This window comes from Anastrepha obliqua, chromosome 1, assembly GCF_027943255.1.
Source record: "Anastrepha obliqua isolate idAnaObli1 chromosome 1, idAnaObli1_1.0, whole genome shotgun sequence".
Classification (NCBI taxonomy): Eukaryota; Metazoa; Arthropoda; class Insecta; order Diptera; family Tephritidae; genus Anastrepha; species Anastrepha obliqua.
Genome location: NC_072892.1, coordinates 117,057,934 through 117,083,946, shown reverse-complemented (window position 1 = coordinate 117,083,946; position 26,013 = coordinate 117,057,934). Strand labels below are relative to the sequence as shown.

At 37.6% G+C, this 26,013-nt stretch overlaps 1 protein-coding gene across 1 annotated transcript in view; it reads right to left on the bottom strand.

The window, feature by feature from the left end:
• The window catches only part of LOC129235825 (cell adhesion molecule Dscam2), a 273,431-nt gene that overhangs the window by 158,660 nt on the left and 88,758 nt on the right, over nt 1–26,013 (bottom strand). The window contains exon 5 of the mRNA XM_054869869.1: nt 11,442–11,603. Within this exon, the coding sequence (XP_054725844.1) occupies nt 11,442–11,603 (162 nt within the window). The remainder of the gene's footprint in view (nt 1–11,441; nt 11,604–26,013) is intronic.

The following is a 26,013-nucleotide window of genomic DNA, read 5'->3' as shown; positions in this document are numbered from 1 at the left end:
TTACATCACGACGTAATTCGTAACGCCCTCGAGTGCAAAGGGGTCCCATCGAAATTTATTCAACTCGTCGAAGCACTTTACGCGGACGCTAGCTTTTGGATAGTGCATGAGAAACTTCTGGGTGACAAAATCAAAATATTAGCACGTGTACGACAAGGATGTGTTCCCTCGCCACTTCTCTTTAACTTTGTTATGGGCGGTGTCTTGTAAACCGCCTCATCATATGGAAGTGGTATTACCTGAGGACTGCAAAGGCGGTTAGCAAATCTTGATTGTGCAGATGACATCTGTCTTCTGCCAAACAACTATCTTGACAAAGTAGCGAAAATTCAAGCAGTGCGAGAAGCAGCTGAGAAAGCCGACCGGAAGATCAATATCCAGAAAACCAAAGTCATGCGCGTAAACACAGAAAATATGCAAAATTGCTCAATTGATGGTATCGATCTCGAAGATATATAATTTGTTTGCCATTTAGCCAGCGTTATATCGGTACCTGGAGGTTGGAGCGATGATATCACGCATCACAAATTTCACGGCGCACAAAACTGCGCATTTCTAATCCCAATGTAAAGTCGACTTTACTTTATGATTGTGAAACGTGTAATGCGACGTCGGCTGTCACAAGCTTATCACAAGTTTTTGCCTTCGAAAAATTCTCAAAATATTCTGGCCAAATACAGGGTGGCTGATGAATTTTGCTACATTAAGAAACTCAAATAACTTTTTTTTTAGTGTATGGAATTCATTTATTTTTTTTTCAAGTTGAAGGTCATTAAATTTTATTAAATGTAGCTTAACTAGTTTTAAAAATAATTGAATTTAAATGCCCCCCATGCTCGTTGACACAAGTTCGGCATCTTAGTAAAAAGTTGTTCATTGCTGCTTTGAGAGTTGCGACAGGAATAGCCGCAATTGTTGCCCGAATGGATTGTTTTAGTTCATCCAAATTTGTTGGCTTTGTTTTATAAACTTCTTGTTTACATAAACCCCACAAGAAAAAGTCAGGTGCAGTAAGGTCAGGCGACCTGGGGGGCCAACGAAATTCGGAGTTTCTTGAAATCAGTTTATTGGGAAATTTTCGTCGCAACTCTGTCATAACAGTCTGGGCTATGTGAGACGTTGCCCCATCTTGTTGAAAGCACACAGAGTTGAAAGGAATTCTCTTTCGGCGTAGTTCTGGATAGAAAAATTCTTTCAGCATTTTCAAATAACGGGCTCCAGTAACCGTAGCGGTGTGACCATTTTCTTCAAAAAAATAAGGCCCGACAATACAGCGTGAAGAAACCGCACACCACACTGTCACGCGAAGAGGATGCAATTCCGTCTCGTGGAGTATCTGTGGGTTAGAAGTACTCCATATTCGACAATTTTGTTTGTTCACATTGCCGTTTAAATCGAAATGGGCCTCATCAGACATGAAAAGGCAGTTTAACATGTTTTGGTCTTCTTCCACCATTTGCAGGATCTTCTGGCAAAATTCCAAGCGAATCGGCAAGTCTGCTGCATTCAGTTTGTTAACCATTTGAATTTTGTAGGGAAATGAGTCTAAATCTTTGTGCATTATTGTTTGCAAAGACTGTCGGCTGACACCAAGTTGAGCAGATAAGCTTCTTTTTGAAACCCTTGGATTGCTTTGTATAGCTGCAGCTACAGCAGCGATCGTTTCCTCCGTCCGAACTGGTGGGTTTCGATGATAAGGCCTTCTTGCGACTGTTCCTTGCTCAGCAAAATTATTCACCAGTCTCATTATGGTCCATCTGCTCGGGGGATCGCCGCCAAACATCCGCCTGTACTCTCTCTGTACCAAAACTACGGACTCCAGTGCGTGATAGCGGCGGACTATCCAAATTCTTGTTTGCGTGTCCCAGTTATCCATTTTAATAAATTTTAAGATCAATCTGCAAATTAAAACAAAAATGGAACAGATAACTTAAAAAGAAAAAAAGTTATTCAATTTTTTTTTGGTAGCGGCTTTCATCAGCCACCCTGTATTATCTTGAATGCTGACCCAACAGAAACAAATACTATTGGAAATCCGAAAGATCAAATGAGGCTGGATTAGGCATGGTCTACGCTGAGGAAATGGCGACTTAACAAGGGCCGCCATTGAATGGAACCCACCGGAAACGACTGCTGGAGTCAGAAACCGGTACCATGCAGCTTAGACAGACCCGAATGGAAGAAATTCGTTGTGATCCTATGTTCCACACTGGAAATCTAGGAGTTTATGATGATTATGAAGCAACAGTTACAATCATATATATATAATTATATATGTACATTTGATCCTTTTATTCCTGTATATAATATACGGACTCAACAAACTGTTTCCATTGATCACGATTTTGGGCTGGTATTTTAACTTCACTCCATATTCGCCTTTTCCAGCTCCGCCTCAATAATCCTTCTCTATGTGTTAGACGGTCTTCCTCTGCAGTGGCTACCCTGCAAGTTCCATACAACTGCAGTTCTGGTGTGGTCAGACCAAGCCAGTTCCATTCCCCTTTGGTAGTTTTCCTTACAATAGGTTTCTGCTTCGAGGTAAAGTACTTGAACGGTATTCAGCAAAAACATGCGCATGATTTTACGCAGACAGTAGTTAACTAAAGTTTGAAGCTCTTGCGGCTCTTTTTGCGACAGATTCCACATTTCACAAGCGTAAAGGAGAACCAACTTTACGCTAGCCTCAAATATCCGTCATTTGGTATTCCTAGTTATCTGTGACGTGCGCCGTTTGGAGCTAAACTAGCTGAATGCTATCTGTGCTTTCTTTATTCGCGCTTCAATATCTGCACTGTATTCGTATATCGATGGAAGATTCATGTATGGCGAAGTTGGATGTGTTATATCGTCGAGACCTGCCTCTTTGTTTGTACGTAGAAATTATGCGCAGAATTAGCAGATCTGAGCACTTATCTGGAACAGAAAATCGTATTTCAACAGGATGGCAATTTCTCGCACACGAGTAAAATTGTTAGAGATAGGCCGGCTGAACAAAACTTCAAATTTTTACAAAACGCTAGAGCCTACTTCAATCTGATTGAGGAGTAGCTTAGAATCGGGGAAAGTCTGTTGAAACAATAATAAACTGGCGGCTTGGACAGCAGGAATATCAAAGTATTCCAATGAAATCTTGAACGAAACCATGCGGAGAAAGTGCAGAGGTTCTTTAATTTTGTTGAAAAGTTTGTCAAAAAGCTCCATAGCCCCACAGATTCTGCAAGGTACAAAATTGAGTACATGCAAGTTTTTTCCAATTAACTTGTTTTTTTTTTTAGAATGCGTAAATTTTTTTTGTATTTTATTATCAACTCTTTTGTTAAAAATCGAAAAAGCAACGAAAGTCTAAACCATTTTCCAATATAGTTTTCTTATATTATCCCACCCTCATACGCTCAGCAGTGCACAAAGTACAAACATTAACTTAGTTTTGCTCCCCACTGTAATTACATATACACATGCGCGCTATAGATGCAGATGTAAATGAAAAAAAAAATCACAACTTTATTTACACTGCTGACCAATGCTGGTGATAAATCCAGAACAGCAGCAGCAACAGCGACCCAACATGATAAACCTGAATGAAACAGGCACTGATTTTTCCCAAAATGCAATATTGAATGAACACAAATGCATATGTGCCTACATACACACACACGCATAGATACGTTTAACAGTGTCCGCTTGAGAATATTCCCACAGCATAAAAACATTTCCCAATAAATGTCAACTCCAACATATTTCCGCCTCAATTCACCAGAAAGCAAGGACACGAATGCATTTCATGTACGCTACCGGCAGTCACAATCACCGATGCACAGTTACGGTATCGACAAGTCATACAGAGTAACAACAAATACAACACGAGCATGACAGCTGTTCAAAAAGGCATAGACAACAGCCAAAATTTTCAGTTGCTGAACGTAGGTAAGTACGGCGGTATATTGGAACAAGCGCCGGAAGGACTTTCAAGCATAAATTTTGCGTAGCGGATAAGCAGGCACTCACAGACAATGCAAAAACAAGCGCTGTACGATTGTGAAAAATAAAACAAAATTACCTGCATATAAACAAGGTGGCACAAAATTAATGACTCTTTAGGATCGTTTATAATTTTTGTAAATGGCGTCGTGCGTCAATCATTTTTAGACACTTGTAAACTGGACAGCTGTTATATACTCGAACAAAAAGACAAGCAATGGAGGGCGTAAAGGTCTAAATAAAGATTCCCAGCACTAAAAAGAATTTGGCTTTTATTTTGTAAAAAAGTTATTCAAAAAACATTGTCAAAGTTCATACGAAATTCTTGGCCATGAAATTTTCCTGAAATTTTACAATAATTTAACGCTTAAGTTATACTCTGTTGAACTTGCGAAAATCTCGCAACATATTGACAATATGTTGCCAACATGACGCCAGCAACATTTTTGTACGGCTGTGTGCTCCGAACGTGAACAACAACTCAAAAATCGAAAGTCTTAGAATTTGGAATTTTTGGTATCATTTGAAAGCTAAAACTGCGACTAAGAAAAGATTCTAACCTACTTTGTGATAATCAAGGTGCAATATCCGGAGAGTAAGGTGGATGCGGCATTAGCTCCCACCCGAGCTCGTTCAGCTTGCCTAATGTTTGCCTTGCGGTATGAGGTCTTGCGTTGTCGTGGTGAAACAAAACTTTGCGTCTATTCAATAAAGACTGTCGATTTCTTTAAGTGCCTCATTCAGGTTTGATAGCTGATGGGAATAATAATCAGCAGTTATCGTCTAGTTTGGTTCCAGAAGTTCCTAATAAACAATACCGGCCATATCCCACCAATTAGACAGAAGAATCTTCTTGGGGTGAAGGCCATCTATTGGGGTCGCTTCTAGTGTTTCATCTTTATCTAAACATTGTCGTTTGCGAACAGGATTATTGTAAAGGACCCATTTTTCATCACCAGTAACGATACGGTTCAAAACACTTTCATTTTCAAGCCGTTGCAGCAGCTGAGAACACACATTCACTCTTTGCTGAAGGTTGGCGACGGAAAGTCTATGCGGAACCCATTTCCCAGCTTTGAAACCTTTCCCAACTGAACCAGGTGCCTGTGAACTGTTCCATGCGATGAATTTAACCTCTGAGCTATCATATCGACTGTCAAATTTGGCTGAGCTTCCACGAGTTCGAGCAAGGCGTTGGAGTTAAAGACTTCAGGACGACCAGCGCGCGGGGCACCCTCCACTTTGCAGTTACCACTTCGGAATTTTGAAAACCACTTCTGCGCAGTCCTTACAAAAAAAATACAGGGTGGCTGATGAAAGCCGCTACCAAAAAAAATTGAATAACTTTTTTTCTTTTTAAGTTATCTGTTCCATTTTTGTTTTAATTTGCAGATTGATCTTAAAATTTATTAAAATGGATAACTGGGACACGCAAACAAGAATTTGGATAGTCCGCCGCTATCACGCACTGGAGTCCGTAGTTTTGGTACAGAGAGAGTACAGGCGGATGTTTGGCGGCGATCCCCCGAGCAGATGGACCATAATGAGACTGGTGAATAATTTTGCTGAGCAAGGAACAGTCGCAAGAAGGCCTTATCATCGAAACCCACCAGTTCGGACGGAGGAAACGATCGCTGCTGTAGCTGCAGCTATACAAAGCAATCCAAGGGTTTCAACAAGAAGCTTATCTGCTCAACTTGGTGTCAGCCGACAGTCTTTGCAAACAATAATGCACAAAGATTTAGACTTATTTCCCTACAAAATTCAAATGGTTAACAAACTGAATGCAGCAGACTTGCCGATTCGCTTGGAATTTTGCCAGAAGATCCTGCAAATGGTGGAATAAGACCAAAACATGTTAAACTGCCTTTTCATGTCTGATGAGGCCCATTTCGATTTAAACGGCAATGTGAACAAACAAAATTGTCGAATATGGAGTACTTTTAACCCACAGATACTCCACGAGACGGAATTGCATCCTCTTCCCGTGACAGTGTGGTGTGCGGTTTCTTCACGCTGTATTGTCGGGCCTTATTTTTTTGAAGAAAATGGTCACACCGTTACGGTTACTGGAGACCGTTATTTGAAAATGCTGAAAGAATTTTTCTATCCAGAACTACGCCGAAAGAGAATTCCTTTCAACTCTGTGTGCTTTCAACAAGATGGGGCAACGTCTCACATAGCCCAGACTGTTATGACAGAGTTGCGACGAAAATTTCCCAATAAACTGATTTCAAGAAACTCCGAATTTCGTTGGCCCCCCAGGTCGCCTGACCTTACTGCACCTGACTTTTTCTTGTGGGGTTTATGTAAACAAGAAGTTTATAAAACAAAGCCAACAAATTTGGATGAACTAAAACAATCCATTCGGGCAACAATTGCGGCTATTCCTGTCGCAACTCTCAAAGCAGCAATGAACAACTTTTTACTAAGATGCCGCACTTGTGTCAACGAGCATGGGGGGCATTTAAATTCAATTATTTTTAAAACTAGTTAAGTTACATTTAATAAAATTTAATGACCTTCAACTTGAAAAAAAAAATAAATGAATTCCATACACTAAAAAAAAAGTTATTTGAGTTTCTTAATGTAGCAAAATTCATTAGCCACCCTGTACAAAATATTCCTCTTATAAGCGTTCGAAGATTCCATTTTATTTTTTAATAACACGTGCTTCTATCCGCGATTAAAATCACTTGTTGAATGCACAACATATCAAAGAAAATATAAATAGTTCCGTTATATTCGACGAGTAATTTTTTGTATGCAAAAATCGTACAAAAGTGAATTTTATGGGTAAAATACGCACGAACTTATGGACTGACCTGATATTTCATTTAGCTTATCTACATTTTAATATGTGATAGTGATGTCCAACAAAGCTTTATTTTTGGCAGTTGGAACTCGATTTGGTGGTACAGGAGGATTTCAAATTTGATTAAATAAAAAACCGAAAACATCAGAGATTCCTTTTCACTTCCTAACATTAAAAGGACAGATTTCGATGAAATTTTACACTTGTATCGTTATAACTCTGACTAACATTTGGCGGCCGCCGTAGCCGAATGGGTTAGTGCGTGATTACCATTCGGAATTCGGAGAACATAGGTTCTAATTTTCGTGAAATACCAAAAAGAAAAAAGTTTTTTTTTTTTAATAGCGGTCGTCCCTCGGCAGGCAATGGCAAATCTCCGAGTGTATTCCTGCCATGAAAAAGCTCCTCATAACAAATATTAGCCTGAAAACTGTAGGTCGGTCCATTTATGAAGCAACATCAAGACGCTTGCCACAAATTGGAGGAGCAGCTCGGCCAAATGCCTAACAGAAGTGTACGCGCCAATTATTTAATATTTCGAGCAATTGGAATATATTTCACGTTTTAAAAGAGGGTTGCCAACTGTTAGAAAAGTGAAATGGATGGCAAACAGAAGTGTTTAAAAAGATTTTCGTTTAAATATATTTTGAGAAGTCCAAATTGAATAAAATATACCCAAGTTATGTGAAATATTTCAAGAATGGTGTAAAAAGAGAGAGTTTCCAGACAGATTCAGAAATTACGCTTCTGGATAAATCTTTAATTTACTATATTTTTCTGCTGCTGAAAGTCCTCGTACGTGGAAAAGAAATAAAAACCTACTAATTTTATAATCAAAACAAGAGACTTGTACCTCAGCATTTATATTTGGTACATATCTAGTTCAGATGCGATGTAAATAAGTTCTTTGATTTACCAGCAGATAATATTTCCTTTGCTATTTATTTATTTATTTATTTGTTTAACTATTTGTTTTGACATGTTTTGGCAGGTTTATTATCTGAAGAAGCCTTAGAAAGTTGAAACAAAAATTTAAGAAAATATCGATATTCTCATACTTGAAACAGTGGAATAGTACGATCCAATAAAAACTTATTGACTCATTTGCTATTATCGTCAGATACATACATTAGTTCCATCTCGAAGGTACATAAAACCAGGAAACAAATCATCAAGGGTTTCCGGTTTAAGTATTAAGCAATAAGAGGTGTGTTCAAAAAATTAGGTGAATTTTCTATTTCGACATCATTCGACTATAGATTATTACTTTTTTATGTTGGTACACTCGTCTCGAAGATATATTTACGGTTTTAGCATGATTAGTTTGCTTGTGACAGGCATAAATAAGACAAGTGTTTTGCGTGTTCGGCGGTTTTCTGCTATCGAAAAAAATGGATGAAAGAAGTTACATCAAATTGTGTGTAAAAAATGGAATTAAGTGCACATCAACAACCGATGAAAATGTTGAGAAAGTGAAGAAAATTGTTATGCAGAATCGTCGAATCCCAATTAGAGAAGTTGCTGAGGAAGTTGGCATATCGGTTGGCTCATACCATGCAATCTTTCTGGGGAATTTCGGGCATGAGCGTGTGGTAACGAAGTTCGTTCGACAATTAATGAATTTTGTCCAAAAAAACGTATCATGTGCATCGCTCAGGAATTGTTGAATGAGTACCACGTCATCCGCGTAGGCAATTACCCTGCAGCCCCCTTTCACCAGCTCCTCCAGCAAGTCATTTACAACAACAACCCAGAGAAATGGTGAGAGAACACCTCCTTGCGGATTGCCTCTACTCACCTGCAGGTGGATATGGTGCTTTTCATAGCTTCAACAAAAGATAGCCGTGACAGAAGGTGATGTTCAAAAAGCGATTGCAACTATCTCCCTCTATGCATAGCCGATGCTGATGGTCTTTCACCTGTTTTCCTCAAAAACTGCTTCTCGCTTACAAAGGCATTAATGCTAATATTTAATAAATCGCTATCTGCTGGATTATTTCTTCAGAATCGGAAAATAGTTCCCATAACTCCAACCTTTTTAAAACAGGTAAAACGAATGATGTCACAAACTATAGACCTATTACAAAGTTGACAACAATTTCGAAATTATTTGGGACTATTGTTAAGAAAAAGCTGGCCCGAAAAAAAGGTGATTTTTAATATCTTTTTTTGCTAGTCAATTGCTTTATTTTACAAAAATAAAAACTTAGCATTAATACATCATTTTTCGACTAAACTTTAGCAAAATTTCAACAAAAAAAATATAAATTAAAAAAAAATATATAAAAATAAAATAAAAAAGTTATCGCTGTTTGTGTGGAGCCCGCTTCTCCAAAAGTCCCTTGGGGTGGTCATCACAAGTCCTTGGAGATTCATCTAAAATCAATCGGACAAGAGAAATTAGTTTTATTAATAGATAACCTTGTGCCTGATCGAAGCTTTTTTCAAAAATTAACAATATGGCCGCCTTTCAGATTTTCGAGAAAAAAACTGGCAATTAATTCTTCGATCAGGCACGAGTTTTTTATGTTTTTCAAAAGCAGTAAAAATTTAATTGAAATCTACCAAGCCGTTCTTAAGTTACAGTGATCACCAGTTCAAAAAACATAGTTTTGAGAAAAACGCATTATACGAATTATTTAATTATCTACTTACACTGTATCATCTATTCCTGGGGCGTATAATAGTTTTTCAGCAGTCATAGCAGCTTCCAAAATATCGATTTGCTGTTACCTACGTAGCGTTCAACCTTCTCGAGTGCTATGGTTAGCGCGCTTATCTGCCACTTTCAGACGTGCAGCATCCATTTTTTTAGCAAACGCACGCTCCGGAGCGCCCGAGCGCCCTTTGTTAATTGGTGAATATCTCGAAAAGTATTTACCGAATTCATTTCAAATTTTAACACAATATTTTTAAGATATTATACTTTAAGAAAATGTAAAGAAAAAAATGAAAATTTGACTACCTCCACCGTATTGGGCTCATAAGCCTGATTCAAACCTTGCTATTTTTAACGAAGATTGTATCGATAGCTCTAAGGCTATCAAGTAGATCCCATCTACACTGAGTTTTCGAAGGATTTTATAGGGTTTTTCATAGCATATTTTGGAATCCATTCCACCTTCCTCACTTGGGTAGCATCATATTTATTTGGTAATACCTGCTCATTTGCACTGGGAAAAACAGTTTGCCGACCTTTTCAGGTATCGTCTGGTGTTCTTCTCTTTGCAATTTTTATTAATGATGCAAGTTCATGTTTTCACTTTTGGAATTTTCTCCTTTATGCTGATAAATTTATAATTTACTTCGCCATATCGAATGCTGGCGTTTCAGTTGAATTGCAATCTGACATTTTTTTTATTGTTCACTCCGCTGGAGAGCATAGGATCTCAACAAAACTCTTCAACGTACACGGTTGTGACTGTTGTTTTTGCGCAGTTCCATGTGATGTCGGCATCTGCTAGTGCGTGCAACATCGACCTTCTCTAAGTATTCTTAGGCCGACCGCGTCCTCCGGTCCAAATTTAAAAACTGTGTTCAAATTGAAATTCAGCAAAAATTTTAAAAATATACCCAACAATTAAACTTTTCTTTAAATGTGGTGAACTTTTTATTTTATTATCACAATTCTTTGCTTTCATAGAGGAGTGCCTAAATAAAGGCAGCTTTCATTTCCAATAACGGAATTTGTTCTTATTTTAAACTTTCCTGTTTTGACTATTTTTATTTTCATTTGTTTATTTTTAATGATAGCGGCTGTTAAATGTTCGCGTGTAATAAAATGAGGTTGTCAGCGCGATTTCATGGCAATCAACGGAGTAATCCCTTAGGAGATATGGAGATATATAAACAGCAGAAAATGTAAAAATATATAGCAACAGAAAGCAGAAGTTCGAATTTTCGCACATTATCTGGGTATCGCCTTATTTGTTTGATTTATTTGAAAAACAAAAACCTGCGTTCGTTAAAAAAGTACGACTTCGTTCCTATTGAGACTCTTCTATGCGTATTTTCAGGTTGAATTTCATATATAGAATTAATAATAATAAATCAAGGCAAGCCTTTCAGGTTGAATTTCATATATAGAATTAATAATAATAAATCAAGGCATGTTAAGTTTTACATACGCCGTTGTCAGCAGAAGTAAACAGTGTGTATAAAAAGTTATTGGACGCCTCGCCTCACACCACTTGTTACATCGCAAATATTTGAGGGTTCAATAAACCGACAATGCCATCACCTGACTGACTCACTGACGAATGTATGGAACAAATATTTCAACAAATAATTCACCTGGCAAACTTGCAGAGTCGGTTATCCCACATTCAGGGCAAGCACAAGTACACACGCACACGCACCACTGATAGTTGCAAGTATAACTGTGTCAACCATTACATCAAAAGTAAACTATGCGCGACAGGCAACAAAACGAAAACTTAAAAATTCCGCCAAAAACTGCAGCGGTAAGCAAAATGAAAGCTGACGGGTCGAAGAAAGGAACACAAAAAAAATGTTAAAAATGCCAAATAAAAAACAAGAAAACATCCGAGCAAGTAAAAATGAATTTGCATATACATATACACACGTAGGTATGTCAGTATGTACACACATGGATTTGGGCGCGCATGTGTCGCCTGGTACTCACCAACATCAGATAAATCAGGTAGCAATATCTCCTCGCCGCGATGCCAGCTGGTCACCTTAACATATGGCCGCACATAGTCCGGAATGGCGCACTTAATCAACGCTGAATTTCCCAAATAGACTTCAGTGTTTTCCACGTGCACATGAAACTGCCGGCGCACAACTGCATGGAAAAAAGTAAGAAAAATAACAAATGTGAGAATGACACTGAATTGGAATGATATTGGGAATGTGAATTGTGAATGGCGATATAATTGTGCATATGCACATATACATATGTATGTGTATGAATGAATAGCTATGTCAATGTGGTAGCACTGAGTGAAAATCCACTAGTAACGAAATGGTTATTTTCTAGTGAATACGAGTATAGAACCATGACTAGTCCGGGGCAGGCCTGCACATTAATGTTAATTTTATCAATAAAGGAATAAAAAATCATTTTTGCATTTTATATCAATAATATGAATGTTATCGAATATCGTTACACCGATTATCAAAATACATTTCGTTTCGTTTGTTATTAGAAAATTGTGTTAACCAAAATTTGCATTTTTGATGTTGTTTCCCTCAGTCATCGTTGAGATTTTGGAAAGGTCAACACTGACTGTACTCAATCGCTGGGCTGTCACTTGCAGCCTCCGAGTCAACTCTGACAAAACTGAGCTGGTGCTATAGACCAGAAAATTTAATCCTCCACCCTTTCGACTTCCCAAATTAAACAACCACGTTGTCCCGCTCTCATCAAAAAATATATATATTATGTTAGAGTGATACTTGACTCCAAACTCCATTAGGAGCTACACATTGAAAATCGGATAAAGAAGGCCAATATAGCCTTCTACTCCTGCAAATCTATGTTCAGCAAAAAATGGGGGCTCAAGCCACAGTTCGTGCTATGGACGTACAACGCAGTGGTTTTAACGTTTGGATCCTTGGTTTGGTTGGAAGCTCGTCGGAAGGACTATAATATCACTAAACTGGGACGAGTTCAGAGAACTGAATGCATTGGCATCAACGGAGCAAGTAAATATATATATAATATATTATAACTATAGGTACGTTCCATAGACCGCATGAATCTGAAATAATTAAATAAAATCGCATAAACAAAATATTGTATTTTTGTATAATTTTTTATTTAAGAAACGTCAGAATCGAAAAATAAATTTATATCGTCAGAAATAGAATCAGACAATACCCGCATGTTGCGCATTCGTTTAGGACTTGGCGTAAAATCACTTCCGTCACTTGAGGAAATGTACACGTCTGATCTGGATGGTGATGCAGGCGGTTCCATACTTGTAAGGTTAGCATTTTTGATATAATGTGTGATGACTTTTTGCTTAGCTGGTTTAGAATCTTGTTTATATGTACAATTCCCGATAGGTCGACATGCATTTTTAATTTTTTAAAAACCGCACTATTTAAAAACCGCATAAAAAAAAGGCGCATCAAAACAAAAACTACTGTATATTTCATTTTTCTGCCACCTGAAGATTTTAACTTAAGTAAAACGATTACAATCGGTGCAACAAAAAAATCGGTTATTTTATACTATACACCGGAATATATCGATAAATCTCATCGAAAAAACATCAGCAAACATATCAAAAAACATAGCACGAGCTATATTTTATGGCCAAGTAAGACAAGATACTTACGTCAAATATTCCATGTAGTCGTACATCGATAACCGACATTACGGCATCGTCTTCAACACTTCGTTTTATGAACTTCGAGAACAAATTTACGTTTTTTTCAAAGCAAATTTCCACAATTTGGAACTGTTGTTCTGCCGTTAAACGTTTCATGATGACTTGCTACTGAACATAAATCTGAACACAGTTTACTATTCTCAGCTGTCAAACCATAGTAATCAATATCGATAATCTTTATGCAGCTAATGGAAAAAGTAGCCAAAAATCGTACTAATTGTATGGACTATGTTACTCCTGCCCACTGCAGTTATATAGTATGCCGGATATCATATTCAAAAAATAAATGCCATGAAATTATCTACCAGATTATGACAAGAAAAAAATTCAGTCCAACAATGTTTTTGTTCTATTATCATTTTAAACTCTCAACTTGTTAAATACGATACGTTTGTAAACCTTCTACAAGACTATAATCCGAATTGACGTCGAATCGTTTTTTGGTTCGACGACGCACATACAGGTATTTGAAAGATCTACGGGGCCAAAAGTCCATTTAACAAAACAATAAATACATTTACAAAAATGGCTTCCTGAGGTACCTGACCCTTCTGAGAACAAAAGCCAGCCCCTCCCGCGCACCCTCGCGTATCACCTCGTGTACGTTATCTGTTCTCGGCACTCTTGCAAAACCCAAACTTTAAAAGTGAAATTTTATGTTTTTGTGTTCAACAGCGGAGTAAAGAGTTATGGATTCTGAAGCATCAGGTTAGTAATGAATGAAATAAATTAGAATCTTTATAATTTTCCAGTATTAAAGTTAACTTTTCAACCCTATAAGTACACACCTTCTCAAACTATTTTTTTTTTTTCTTTAAATAATATTTGTTAGTCAATAAGTAATACTATCGAGATAGATCCGGTTAAGATTCGATTGTAATTGTTTAGTATGTACCTTGTTTTGACAATCCATCAAAGAATTTGATCCGGATAAGTCCGGATAAACGGTATTTTAGTACTTTGAATGTTGTTGGTAAAATTTTATGAAAAAGGTATTTTCCATTACAAGGGATTAAGCGAAATATTTATTTGTGTTAGGTTCAATGGGAACATCGCGAATGAGGATTGTGACTAGAAAGTACTTGTTTGACCTCATGAACAATGAAAATTTACCCAACATAGAGGCAAGGCTAAATTTCCTGAAAGATCAGTTTATGTCTATTAAAGGATTCTCTGACAATCAAATTGAGACGTTGAAAAGCAATTTTGCACATTTCAAATCAGAATTTAAAAATCGATGGACTAAAGCTCATTATAAAGAAGCGGTATTCCTAAAAAGTAATGAATCTTCGCTGAACGGAACCTTCGCCATTCCCGTTGTTGCTGACAGTCCTTCAAATCGAACAGGACGACCGAGTAAATCTTTTGCAGATCTGAGCGAAAGAAGTAAAAGAAGAAAAACTGAGGAAATGCGCTCTAATTTTGATCAAAACCTTATCGTGCATGCTGCGCAAGTAGAATTAAGAAAGTCAGGAAAACGAGATGCTTCGAATGTGCTAAAAGAAATCATTACTTCGCCAACTCGCGAAACCAAATATAAAAAGGCCTATTATCGAACAAAGTCATCAAAAGATAAAATTTGCCCCTTATCTGTCCAGGAAGCAATGCAAATGTTCATCGATGCAGATCTAACACGAGACCAATACGAGACAATATGAAGAACAAATAAGAAATTCTTTCCTTGTTATAGTCTTTTACAAAAAGAAAAAAAGAAGTGTTATCCGCCACCAGAATCTTGCACTGTAAATAGTACGGGTGCGGAAGCCGAATTGCAACCTTTGGTCGACCTTATCGTTAGACGATTATCGGACTACCTGGAAGAGGTACTAACAACATTGAAGGTCCAAGAATGTGAGACGCTTAAATTAATTTGTAAATGGGGTTGCGACGGGTCCCAACAGACCCAGTTCAAACAAAAGATTGAAAATGATACGGATTCAGATACGAACATTTTTCAAAGCTACTTTGTTCCTGTAAAATTAGTATGCGGCCAAAACATGGAAAAGACTATATGGGAAAATCCAACACCATCTTCTCCTCGATTTTGTCGGAAACACGAATTTATAATGACAATGGTTGACGGAAAGGTCTGTAATGCTGCCACAGGAACCACATCAACAAGTCGTTGCTACATTTGCGGCACAACCTCAAAGGATTTCAACAATTTGGATAAAACAATAGATGTTAATTTCGAGGCTATTCAATTCGGCCTTTCGGTATTACATGCCAGGATAAGAATATTTGAGAGCATTCTCCCTTTGGCTTATAAAATATAGAAAAATATAGAGCAAGAAAAAGAGAAACTGAAAAAAGACTCGAGAAAGAGAGAAAACAAGAGATCCAGGACAGGTTTCGCCAAGAAACGGGATTGTTAATAGATATGCCAAAGGCGAATTTCGGTAATACCAATGACGGTAACACAAGCCGAAGATTTTTCGACAATCCTCAATTAGCATCCGATATAACAGGCATCAGCTACGAATTAATATATAGACTGAAAGTTATTCTAGAAACAATTTCTAGTGGTCATAAAATTAATCCTGAAAAATATGATATTTATGCAACAGAAACTGCTCGATTATATGTGGATCTTTATCCGTGGCATCCCATGACACCCACAATGCACAAAATACTTATTCATGGAGCTGTTATAATAAAAAGTGCTTTGTTACCAATTGGCCAGCTCTCTGAAGAGGCTGCAGAAGCCCGAAATAAGCATTTCCGCTCTTACCGGCTAGATTTTGCCCGAAAATTTACTAGAGAAAATTGCAACAGGGATATTTTTAACCGCCTCCTTTTAAGCTCGGACCCCTTAATGAGCTCTAGGAGGCAAATAAAAAGAAGAAAATCCCAATCATTTCTGCCAGAAACATTGGAAATGCTCATGCCTGCCGATCCAAACCTAGAATTTTCTTCACGTTGCGATGAAGAAAATCTAGATAATACCATTTGATTAGATGCTTTTTTTAATTGTTTATATTTTTTTATGTTTGATCTTGTAAATCTTTCTTCATTCTCATATTATATTTCATTCAATAAATGTTTTAAGTTCATTATTTTAGTTGGTTTTATTCAGAAACATCCATTACCACACGTTAAACCCAAAAAATACTTTTGGCCCCTTAGATTGTTCAAATACCCCTATGTGCGACGGCAATGCAATCAAGTTCTATAGATAATCAAGATTGGCAGTGACACAAAATCAATCAACTACAATCCACTACGGGAAGGTGGATATTCATTTCTCTCAAAAAATATTTATTTATTCACGAACTCCTATTTTATCTCCTTCAAAGTAGTCTCCCTCAGATATAATACACTTGTGCCAGCGTCTTTTCCAATCCTCGAAGAAGTTCTGACAAGCACTTTTTCATTTGTCCTTGAGCTCTCTCAGCGATTCGGCTAGTATATCCGCAATGCTAGCAAAACGTCGTCCTTTTATCGGTCCCTTCAATCTTGGGTACAAGAAAAACTCGCAGGGGGCCAAATCTGGTGAGGACGGTGGCTAAAGCATGATAACGGTGTAGGTTTTTGGCCACATAATATTTCACAAGCAAAGATGTGTGAGCAAGTGCACTATCATGATGCAAAAGCCATGCACTTTTTTCCCATAATTGCGGGCGTTTTTTTTTTGTATTGCTTCACGCAAACGGCACATAACTTCAAGGCAATACTCTTTATTTACCGTACGTCCTTGTGGTAAGAACTCCTGATGCACTACGCCATGCAGTTACGACCCTTTTAATCAAATTTGAATCATCGAAGCCGTCATTCCACAATTCTTGAACGATGCTCATGCGACATTGTTTTTGGTCCAAATTGAGCAATTTTAGAACGAACTTTGCAACTGCACGCTTCATGCCCACAATTTCCCAGAAAGATTGCATGGTATGAGCCAACCGATATGCCGATATGCCGACTTACTCAGCAACTTCTCTAATTGTGATTCAACGATTCTCCATAACAATTTTCTGCACTTTCTCAACATTTTGCATCGATTGTTGATGTGCTGGGACGTCCAGAGCGAGTGTCATCATCCACATCTTCTCTACCTTCTGTGAAAAGCTCGTACTACTAGTAATTATTCTTTCGACTCAGAGCACTCTCACCGTATGCCTCTGACAACATTTCAAGTGTTTTTGAGCACTTCGCTCCCTTTTTACACAAAATTTGATGTAACTTCTTAGATCAACTTTTGTCAATAGCAGAAAATTGCCGAACACGCAAAACATTTGTCTCATTTATGGCTCCCACAAACAAACTAATCAGGCTATATGAAAACGGTGAACATATCTTCGAGACGAGTGTACCAATAACAAAAAATAACAATCGAAAGTAGAACGTATGTAGCCAGCGAAATTTGAAGGGTCACCTTATTTTTTGAACACACCTTGTATACCGAAAGGGATGTCCTGCAGAGAGCATCAAAAAACGTACAAAGGCCGTTAAATCTTGTAATGGAGTAGCTGAACAGCTGGAGAGTTAAAGTGAGTGACCAAAAATTGAAACTTATGAAATTTACACTCAGGACAACACTTGGCTAGCTGTTGTATAGATTAATGTGAAAAAATGTATATTTACTCGATTACGCATAGATTTTTTTCGGCAAGTAGATTCCGTAACAAGTTTTTATTGCAGTGTATTTAAACATGAAATGAAACCATTGCAAATAATTCAGCAGTTAAGCGAATGTTGGAAGTTAAATGTTGCAGCCATCAGCTCAAATAATAAATATAGAATGAATTTGTAAGAAAATCACACACATGAAGCCCTCCGCTCGCTACCTCTAGCCATGCCACCGTCACAGCACACAAATGCCGGTTCGCAACACTAAAAAAAAACGAAGTGGCAGGCGTAAATAAAATAAAAAAAGAACTATTTGGGATAAATCTTTTGTTTGCCCGTTTTTTACCAACTCTACTTTTTGCATTCGCTGTCAATAAAAGTCAAATAAATGAAGTACGAGTGTGAAGCAGATTTTTCAGCAGTAAATTAAAATTGACATGGGAAGGAACAATATAAATAAAAACCGAGTTAAATGAAAAAAAAAGTTAAAAGAAAAATAAATGAAAAAAAGAAAATGCACTTATCAGCGAAGTATCACTGCATTTAAGAGTATTTACGGCCGCATCGAAAATAGGCAAAAAAAGCTCTGCCCACTGAAAATATTTTATGGTTTTAATTGTTGTTGTAGACGTATTTTTTTTATCACTCATTGCTGCGGCACATAAAAGTGCATGATAAATGAACGTAAATGGCTTTGCAAGTGCAATCAACTTGTCTGCCTATGTATGTGCTTATGTGTGTGTGGATGTGTTTGTTACAATTTACTTGCATTTTTGTATCGGATCATTATATATTTTGCAATCTTCGCTCGTCGCCTTTTATTGTTAATAGGTCTATATGTAGTGTCGGCACCACTGGAAAACCACACAACTTCGTTTGTTATCCGCAGCAGCAGTGTTGCGCGTGAAAATCTTGATTAATTTTGCCTGTGGCTGTGCTGGGTGGAAATTATTACTTTTCACGCGGCTTTGATGTCAACTTCTTTTGCTGCTCACTGCAAAGCCAGCAAGGTGACAGCAGCCAACAGCAACCAGCTTTACAATGTAACCTTTTACCAACTAATACTTGTGGAAATGATGTTTGTGAGTTTCGCCTTACGATATGCCATAAAAATTGTGTCATTGCAACAACAAGCACAAAATACGGTGTATAAACAAATCTGCCTGTTGGCAGAAATAGAAATTTCAATTTAAAAGCAAAGCGCAGAGACAGCTTTTCTTTTTTTTGTTTTGTACAAACATTTGACAGAGCAAAGAGAATGTAACGTCTTGTTGGGGGATTTTGAGTCATTTCCATGCAAACTCGTATCACGCCTTATGCGGGGGCTGAAGGAAATATATACACATTGCCTATATCTGCACATATTTCAGCAAATTGATTTCTGTGATTTTGCTTAGTTTTCTTTGCCTAATGCAAGGCTGTTGATTATACCCTTTAATTGGGTAATGCAGTGCGTGTGATGCCTATTCTAAAGAAGGCTACAATCCAACTTGTGTCATCGAACAGCTCTGCAAACAAATATATTTACATAGAGGGTTTTCCAATAACAAGTGTTATTTTGAATAGGATTGCGTTATCGAGAGATGATTAACGATTTTTTACGGCCGGAATTGGATGGTACTGATCTGGACAACGTTTAATTTCAACAAGACAGCGCTACGTGCCACACAAGCAACGAAACCATTGATCTTTTACGGGAAACGTTTCCGGACCGTGTTATCTCTCGAAGGGCTGATCACAATTAGCCATCGAGATCTTGTGATTTGACACCTTGTGACTTTTTTCTTTGGGTCCACGTGAGGGAGAAGGGCTTCGACAAAACTCAGTTTGCGTTGGTTTCTTAACTATTTGCTTTCTGACCGGGTAGGTGAGTAGCCTCCCGCTACCAGTTCTAAGTGGTGGGAATGCCCATCTGTCGTTGCTTAGGAACGACGCCTTCTTACCGCTTGAAGCGCCATCTCTGTGTCAAATATTTCTGGCAGAAGGATCACACAGATGGTTGAGGACTTCGCTAAATTTGGTGTGTAATGCAATGTGTAAATGTGTCCTTTGCTTTATTTTTTTTGCTTGTTTTAGCAGCCACAATGCAAAAAATGCGCAGACTTTTTGTGCGGGAGTAAGGGTTGGAAGAATAATGTTGTTGGGGTTGAGGAATACATTTTTTTTTGTTTTGGAAACGAGGAAAGTAGGTAAGTTTGGAAAACCGCGAGGACCGTGTTTTACATGGGATTCGAACCCACAACCTCTGGGATGGCAGGCTAGTGCACTTACGCTAGACTACCGAGGCCGCTACCGAGACGTCCATATTCCGGGAAAAATATTCAAAAAATAAAGTGTCATGTAATTATATCAGATTATAACAAAAAAAATTAATTCCAACAATATTTCTGTTTAATAAGTTCTCAATCACTTTAAAAATACCTGATATCTGCACTTACGCATGTCAATGAAGGGGAAGTTAAAATTTTCGAAAGTTTGAATAGTAGCAAATAATGTGAGTAAATACCTCAAAAAATCTCCAGAATTCCTTATTTAAATTTTTGTGGTTTACTCTAAAGGAAAGCCAGTTCTCTCATTTCGCAATGAAACCGTCTCCAAGGTCCCCTGCCTAGCCAACTTATCGGCGCAGCAGCTTCCCTCTATGCCACTGCACCGGGAACCCAGCAGAGCCTAATATCGAAATATTCGGGTGCAGTCGGGTGAGCTGTTCGGCATTCTCCGACTAATTTCGAACGCACAAACAACGAGCCCGAGGCCCTAATTGCCACCTGGCCATCAGAGTAGATATTTTCCTCCCTTATTATAATTAAAAAAGTAAACACCAAACCACTGCTTCTTTAATTCCTGCTATCTTCGCTGGGAAAATACTACAGTTGTCCGGAAGCCTAAATTTGAGCTTGATGAGGAACTCCTTGCAACTCCCACTATCCTTCCATCTAGCTTCGAGCCATCTATAAGCATATTTGTCATAGCCTGCTTCCAAATGTTGCACACCGCCAACCTCTCTTGAGGGAATATGAATGGGAAAAATTATCAAATACTGATGAATTAAAATAAAAATGACTTTCACATCTTTCACAAACAGTTAGACATTGCATCAGTGGCGCCAGCAAGAGGACACACCAAATTTAGCGAAGTCCTCAACTATCTGTGCGATCCTTCTGCCAGAAAAATGTGAAACACAGATGGCCCTCCAAGCAGGAAGAAGGCGTTGTTCCTAAACAACGGCAGGTGGGCATTTCCACTACTTAGAACTGGTAGCGGCAGGACAATCACGGTCGTATGCTCCCGAGAGGAGTGAACAAGGAAAAATAAATGGTGCCTTACCCTTTACCAAATTACTACTCTTTATATAGTGAAAACACTTAGACGCATGCGGCATTGTCGAAAATGAAACGTAAAATATTTTGAAAAGCTGATGAAGATTAATAAAACTTACCCAAGTTTGGTGCACGTATTACACTCCACTACATTTAGATCCGCCTTAAATATAATATTATCTGATCGAATACAAGCCAAGTCAAACTTTGTACGAATATTTGGTCGTCAAGAAAATTTGTTCTTATTGAAAACCATATAACTATATATAATTGGCGCGTACACTCTTTTTGAGTGTTTGGGTATGCGTCTTGGTGTTGTTCCACAAATAGAGGGACCTTCAGTTTCAAGCTCCGAATGGCAGATATTTTTTATGAGGAGCTTTTTCATGGCAGAAATACACTCGGAGATTTGCCATTGCCTACTGAGAGATGACCGCTGTTAGAAACATGTTTTTCTTAATTTTGGTGTTTCACCGAGATTCGAACCAACGTTCTCTCTGTGAATTCCGAATGGTAGTCACGCAGCAACCCATTCGGCTATGGTGGCGTTGAAAACCATATAGTTTGAAAAATGTCTCTGCCCATTGGTTTAAAGAAATGTTGAAGAAATTCAGCCGCGGTGGTTCAAAGCACATCTATGACATTCTAGCAGGTTGCAAATCAGGGGATCTATGCATATGAGCTGGAAAGAAAACAGCAATCAAGACGTGCTTAATCCAACAAAAGTCTTTCGTAGAAGAACCAACTTAAGGTAAATGATCACCTGTTTTTTTCTTCTGAAAATCTGGTCATGTTACACGTATACTACTAGATAAACTTAAAATAGTCAATTCTGGGTGGTAAACCTCCATTTTGTTGCCAGAAGTTTTCGGAGATATAAGATGAACCAACCCCCGAATGCGAAACATCCTTCAACAAGAAAATGCGAGCAGTCACGTATCGGCGCACACAAAGGAGTTTTTGAGCACTCAAAAGATCGAATTAACAGCCTTACAGCGCTGATTTAACACCTGGTGATTCCTTTTTGTTACCGACATCAAAAATAAACTGCGAGATTCACGTTTTTCAACGCCTGAAGAAGTCATTCAAGTATTTAAACAGCTCCTTCTGAGTAGCAAAGGTGACTTGAAAAATAATAACTTTCATTTCATTCCAACAATATAAGAGCTTTTGTCATAATTTTTATTATACACTAGTGGTAAAAGTTAAGGTATCAAGAAAATGTTTCCAAGTTCAGAGCCATTTTTTACATAGCTGCATTCTTGAAGAAAATTTATTCAAGCCTTTGAAGTCGTACTTCACTTTTCCGTACGATCATTGGTTGATGAGTTATCGATGGTTGAAAACAAAATGATTCCTTTCGATTCAAGGGCCAATATCTCAGCGAAAAGGGATAGTATCGGGTTATGAGTAACAAAGTTATCCGCTGAATATAATGGAAGAAACTACTTTTGCGCGCTCCTTAATGGAATTCCACGTACCCATTGCTTTGAAAATTTGTTCTTCTAAGGATCTCAAAACTAAAGACTTGAAGAATCAAATCGATTTTTTCTATTCGTAACAACCACTTCGAACTGATTTACAACCATTTGAAAGCTTGCTAAATATTGGGAATTTTTTTTTCGGATCCCTTAATTTTTTCTGCTAGTGTATTATTGTTGTATACTAGTTTCTGAAATCCAACTTTCTACAAACGTCGAGTGCTAACAAATGCTAAATATTCTATAACCATCGAAGCATCTTCCTGCGCATTTGAGTATAGAAAACCTAAAGTACTTGGGAGTCCGATGAACCTATGAAAGAGAATGCGACACATATTCTGAAGGAAAAAGACTTGAGTTGATAGAAAAGGACTTTCAGTATTCTTTCGAACAATGGCAAATTCGCCAGCAGCGCTTTATGAAAATGATTAAAATTAAATGTGAATGAAATCAAAATAAAATATTTTCCCATGTCAGCCTAGTCAATGTCACCACACGTTTTATGTCATACATTTGCACAAAAAAAATAAAAGAATATTTTAATACATATTTGAGCCGAGTTTTCTTACTAGCCTAAAATATTAGGATGCACCTCCCATCTGATTTAAACTGATTTACAAATAACTATAAAGCAGAAATCATGGGCATACTAAAATATAAAGTGGAAATCATTATAGGTCATCCATCAAGTTTGGTAAACTCGTACGAGACTAAAAAGTAATAGGTGAAATAAAGAATGGTGCAAGAATGAAACTCGCAAAGGCATTAGAAAATATTTGAAAGCATTCGAAAACAGCACAAAGAGTAGATCAACGGACGTGAAAAGAAATCAACATGCATGAAAATTTTCATATATACATATATGAATATTAGGGTGAATCACTTTATATGGAACAATTTTTTTCGACATAAAATTAGAAGAAAAAAGGTCTAAAGTAAATTTTAAACCCATTTTTTATTAAGCTAAAGATAGCTCAATATGAAAATAGAGAGCAAGTTACGGCAATGACAATGAAAAATAAAAAAGGATCTAAAACCATGTATATAGGTACGTTGTTAATTGTAAAACCGAAATTAATTATTCGCACAAAAATATTATAAATAACTTTTTGGGGATTTTTGTGCAAAGTTCTTGGGCATTCTAAACAAGTGCCCAGGTCATCTTATCCTCTGACATTTTATAAATCTTACAGCGATTTCGTTTTTTGCTAATACGAGGGGTGCCTTTTACTTGGCAGGATTTGGCAACTCTGGTGTTGCAATCTGGCAACTGACAGCTGTATCGCAAAGTTTGACATTTTTGGGCTTTTACGTACTCAGAACGTTTTGAAATACCAGCGCTATTTGTGTTGTTTACAGTAACTTAAAAGATTCATCTCGGTCCAAAAATGGAATTCAATCGTGAACATTTTCGTGCGATTATTTTTTACAACTTTCGACGTGGATTAACTCAGCAACATTGCATGGATGAACTTAATTCATTTTTTGGCGATGAAGCTCCATCAAGGACCAGTGTTTATCGATGGTATGGTGAATTCAATCGTAGTCGTAGTTCACTCCAAGACCAATTTCGTGAAGGTCGTCAGTTGTTGTTCCGAAAACCATTGATGCTGTGCGCGAACTGATATTGCAAGATCGTCATGTGACCTATCGTGAGATTGAGACAATCTTAGACATTAGTGGGACCAGCATACATTCAATATTGCATAAACATTTGACTGTCAAAAAAATTTGTTCTCAAAAAAAGGCTCGTGTCGATTGGTCGAAGGAAATGCTCAAAAAATACGATCGCAGGGCTTCGAAACACGTCTATGACATCGTGACAGGTTATGAATCATGGATTTATGCGTATGAGCTCGAAATTAAACAGCAGTCGACTGTATGGGTGTTTCAAGATGAGCCAAATCCAACAAAAGTTGTTCGCGCACGAAGCATTTCCAAGCAAATGGTCGCCTGTTTTTTCAGAAAAACTGGACATGTCGCAACCGTACTACTAGAACAATGCAGAACAGTAAATTCTGAGTGGTACACAAGCATTTTTTTGCCAGTTGTCTTCCAAGAAATTAGGAAAACCTATCGCCAAAGACGGATCACTCTTCACCAGGACAATGCGAGCTCTCACACATCGGCTCAAACAACTGCATTTTTGAGCACCCAAAACATCGAATTAATGGGTCATCCGCCGTATAGTTCTGACTTGGCACCGAATGACTTCTTTTTATTTCCGTACGTAAAAAACAAACTGATAGGTCAACGTTTTTCGACACCTGAAGAAGCGGTTGCGGCATTCAGAATGCATGTTTTGGAGGTACCTCATTCAGAGTGGCAAAAGTGCTTCGACAATTGGTTCAAACGCATGCAAAAGTGTATAGATCTTCATGGATAATATTTTGAAAAACAATAAAATGATTTTCGATGATTAAAATTTGTTTTTGTTCTCTAATCCCGAAATATAAAAGGCACCCCTCGTAGTACCAGCTCATGATTATATCTAATTCGAAAGGTACCGTCTTCCGGTCTTACCGGTCCATATATTTTTCGCAATGTTTTTCTTTCAAATACCATTAGCTGATGAGGATACAAAAAGGACTGGCAGACCACATACTAGACGTTTTGCTGAGAATATTGCTGCTGTAGCGCAAAGTGTTGGTGAACAGCCTTCCACATCGATATCTCAACTTTACTCTCAATAATTAGGCATTAATGGATCGACTTTTTGGCGGATTTCCTGTATGGCAGGCTGTAGACGTGGAAGAATCTAAATTTTAATATTTTTTATTTTAAAATAACAGCGCGTCTTTTGAGGGTCCCTTTATTACTCTTCACATTAGCTATTTCTTAATTACAGGTAGCTTTTTTTAAAATTAGAGGGATCGATATTGACTATAGAGAACTTTGCGTCTTACAATTTTATGTAGGAAAAAATCGACCCACCCTAATATATACCAATATGTACTTATAAAATACGATAAATTTCCCTCAACAAACAGAACCGAAATTATTTTTTAAACCACTTGCAATGTTTCACCCTGCAACCTGAAGCTGCATGACATGCACTGAAACCACCCACCCAAAACACAAGCCATAAAAATAGAAGTAAACTAACAGTGTTATTAGTCAATTTCGTATTTGTGGCAGACGTAAGTTTCTATGAAGACAAACTGCATGCATTTTAGAGCGTACATACATATAAATGGTAAAGAAGTAGTTAATCCTATTGAAGCTCACGAAGCAGAAAACTCAAACTGCCTGAGGGAGTGTATGTACATACCTATGTACATATGCATGTGCATATACTACATACGCGCATATGGCAATAGCGAACACGTTTTGAAGAAAAATTACAATATGGCAAATGCAGTACTGACAGAATTACTCAAACGTATTTGACTGCTGCAGATGACAAAGAACTGTACCCATTTTAAAATTTTTGGATTTTCTTTTACTTCTTATCGTTAACGAACCCATATGAAGGAGGTCATTGATTC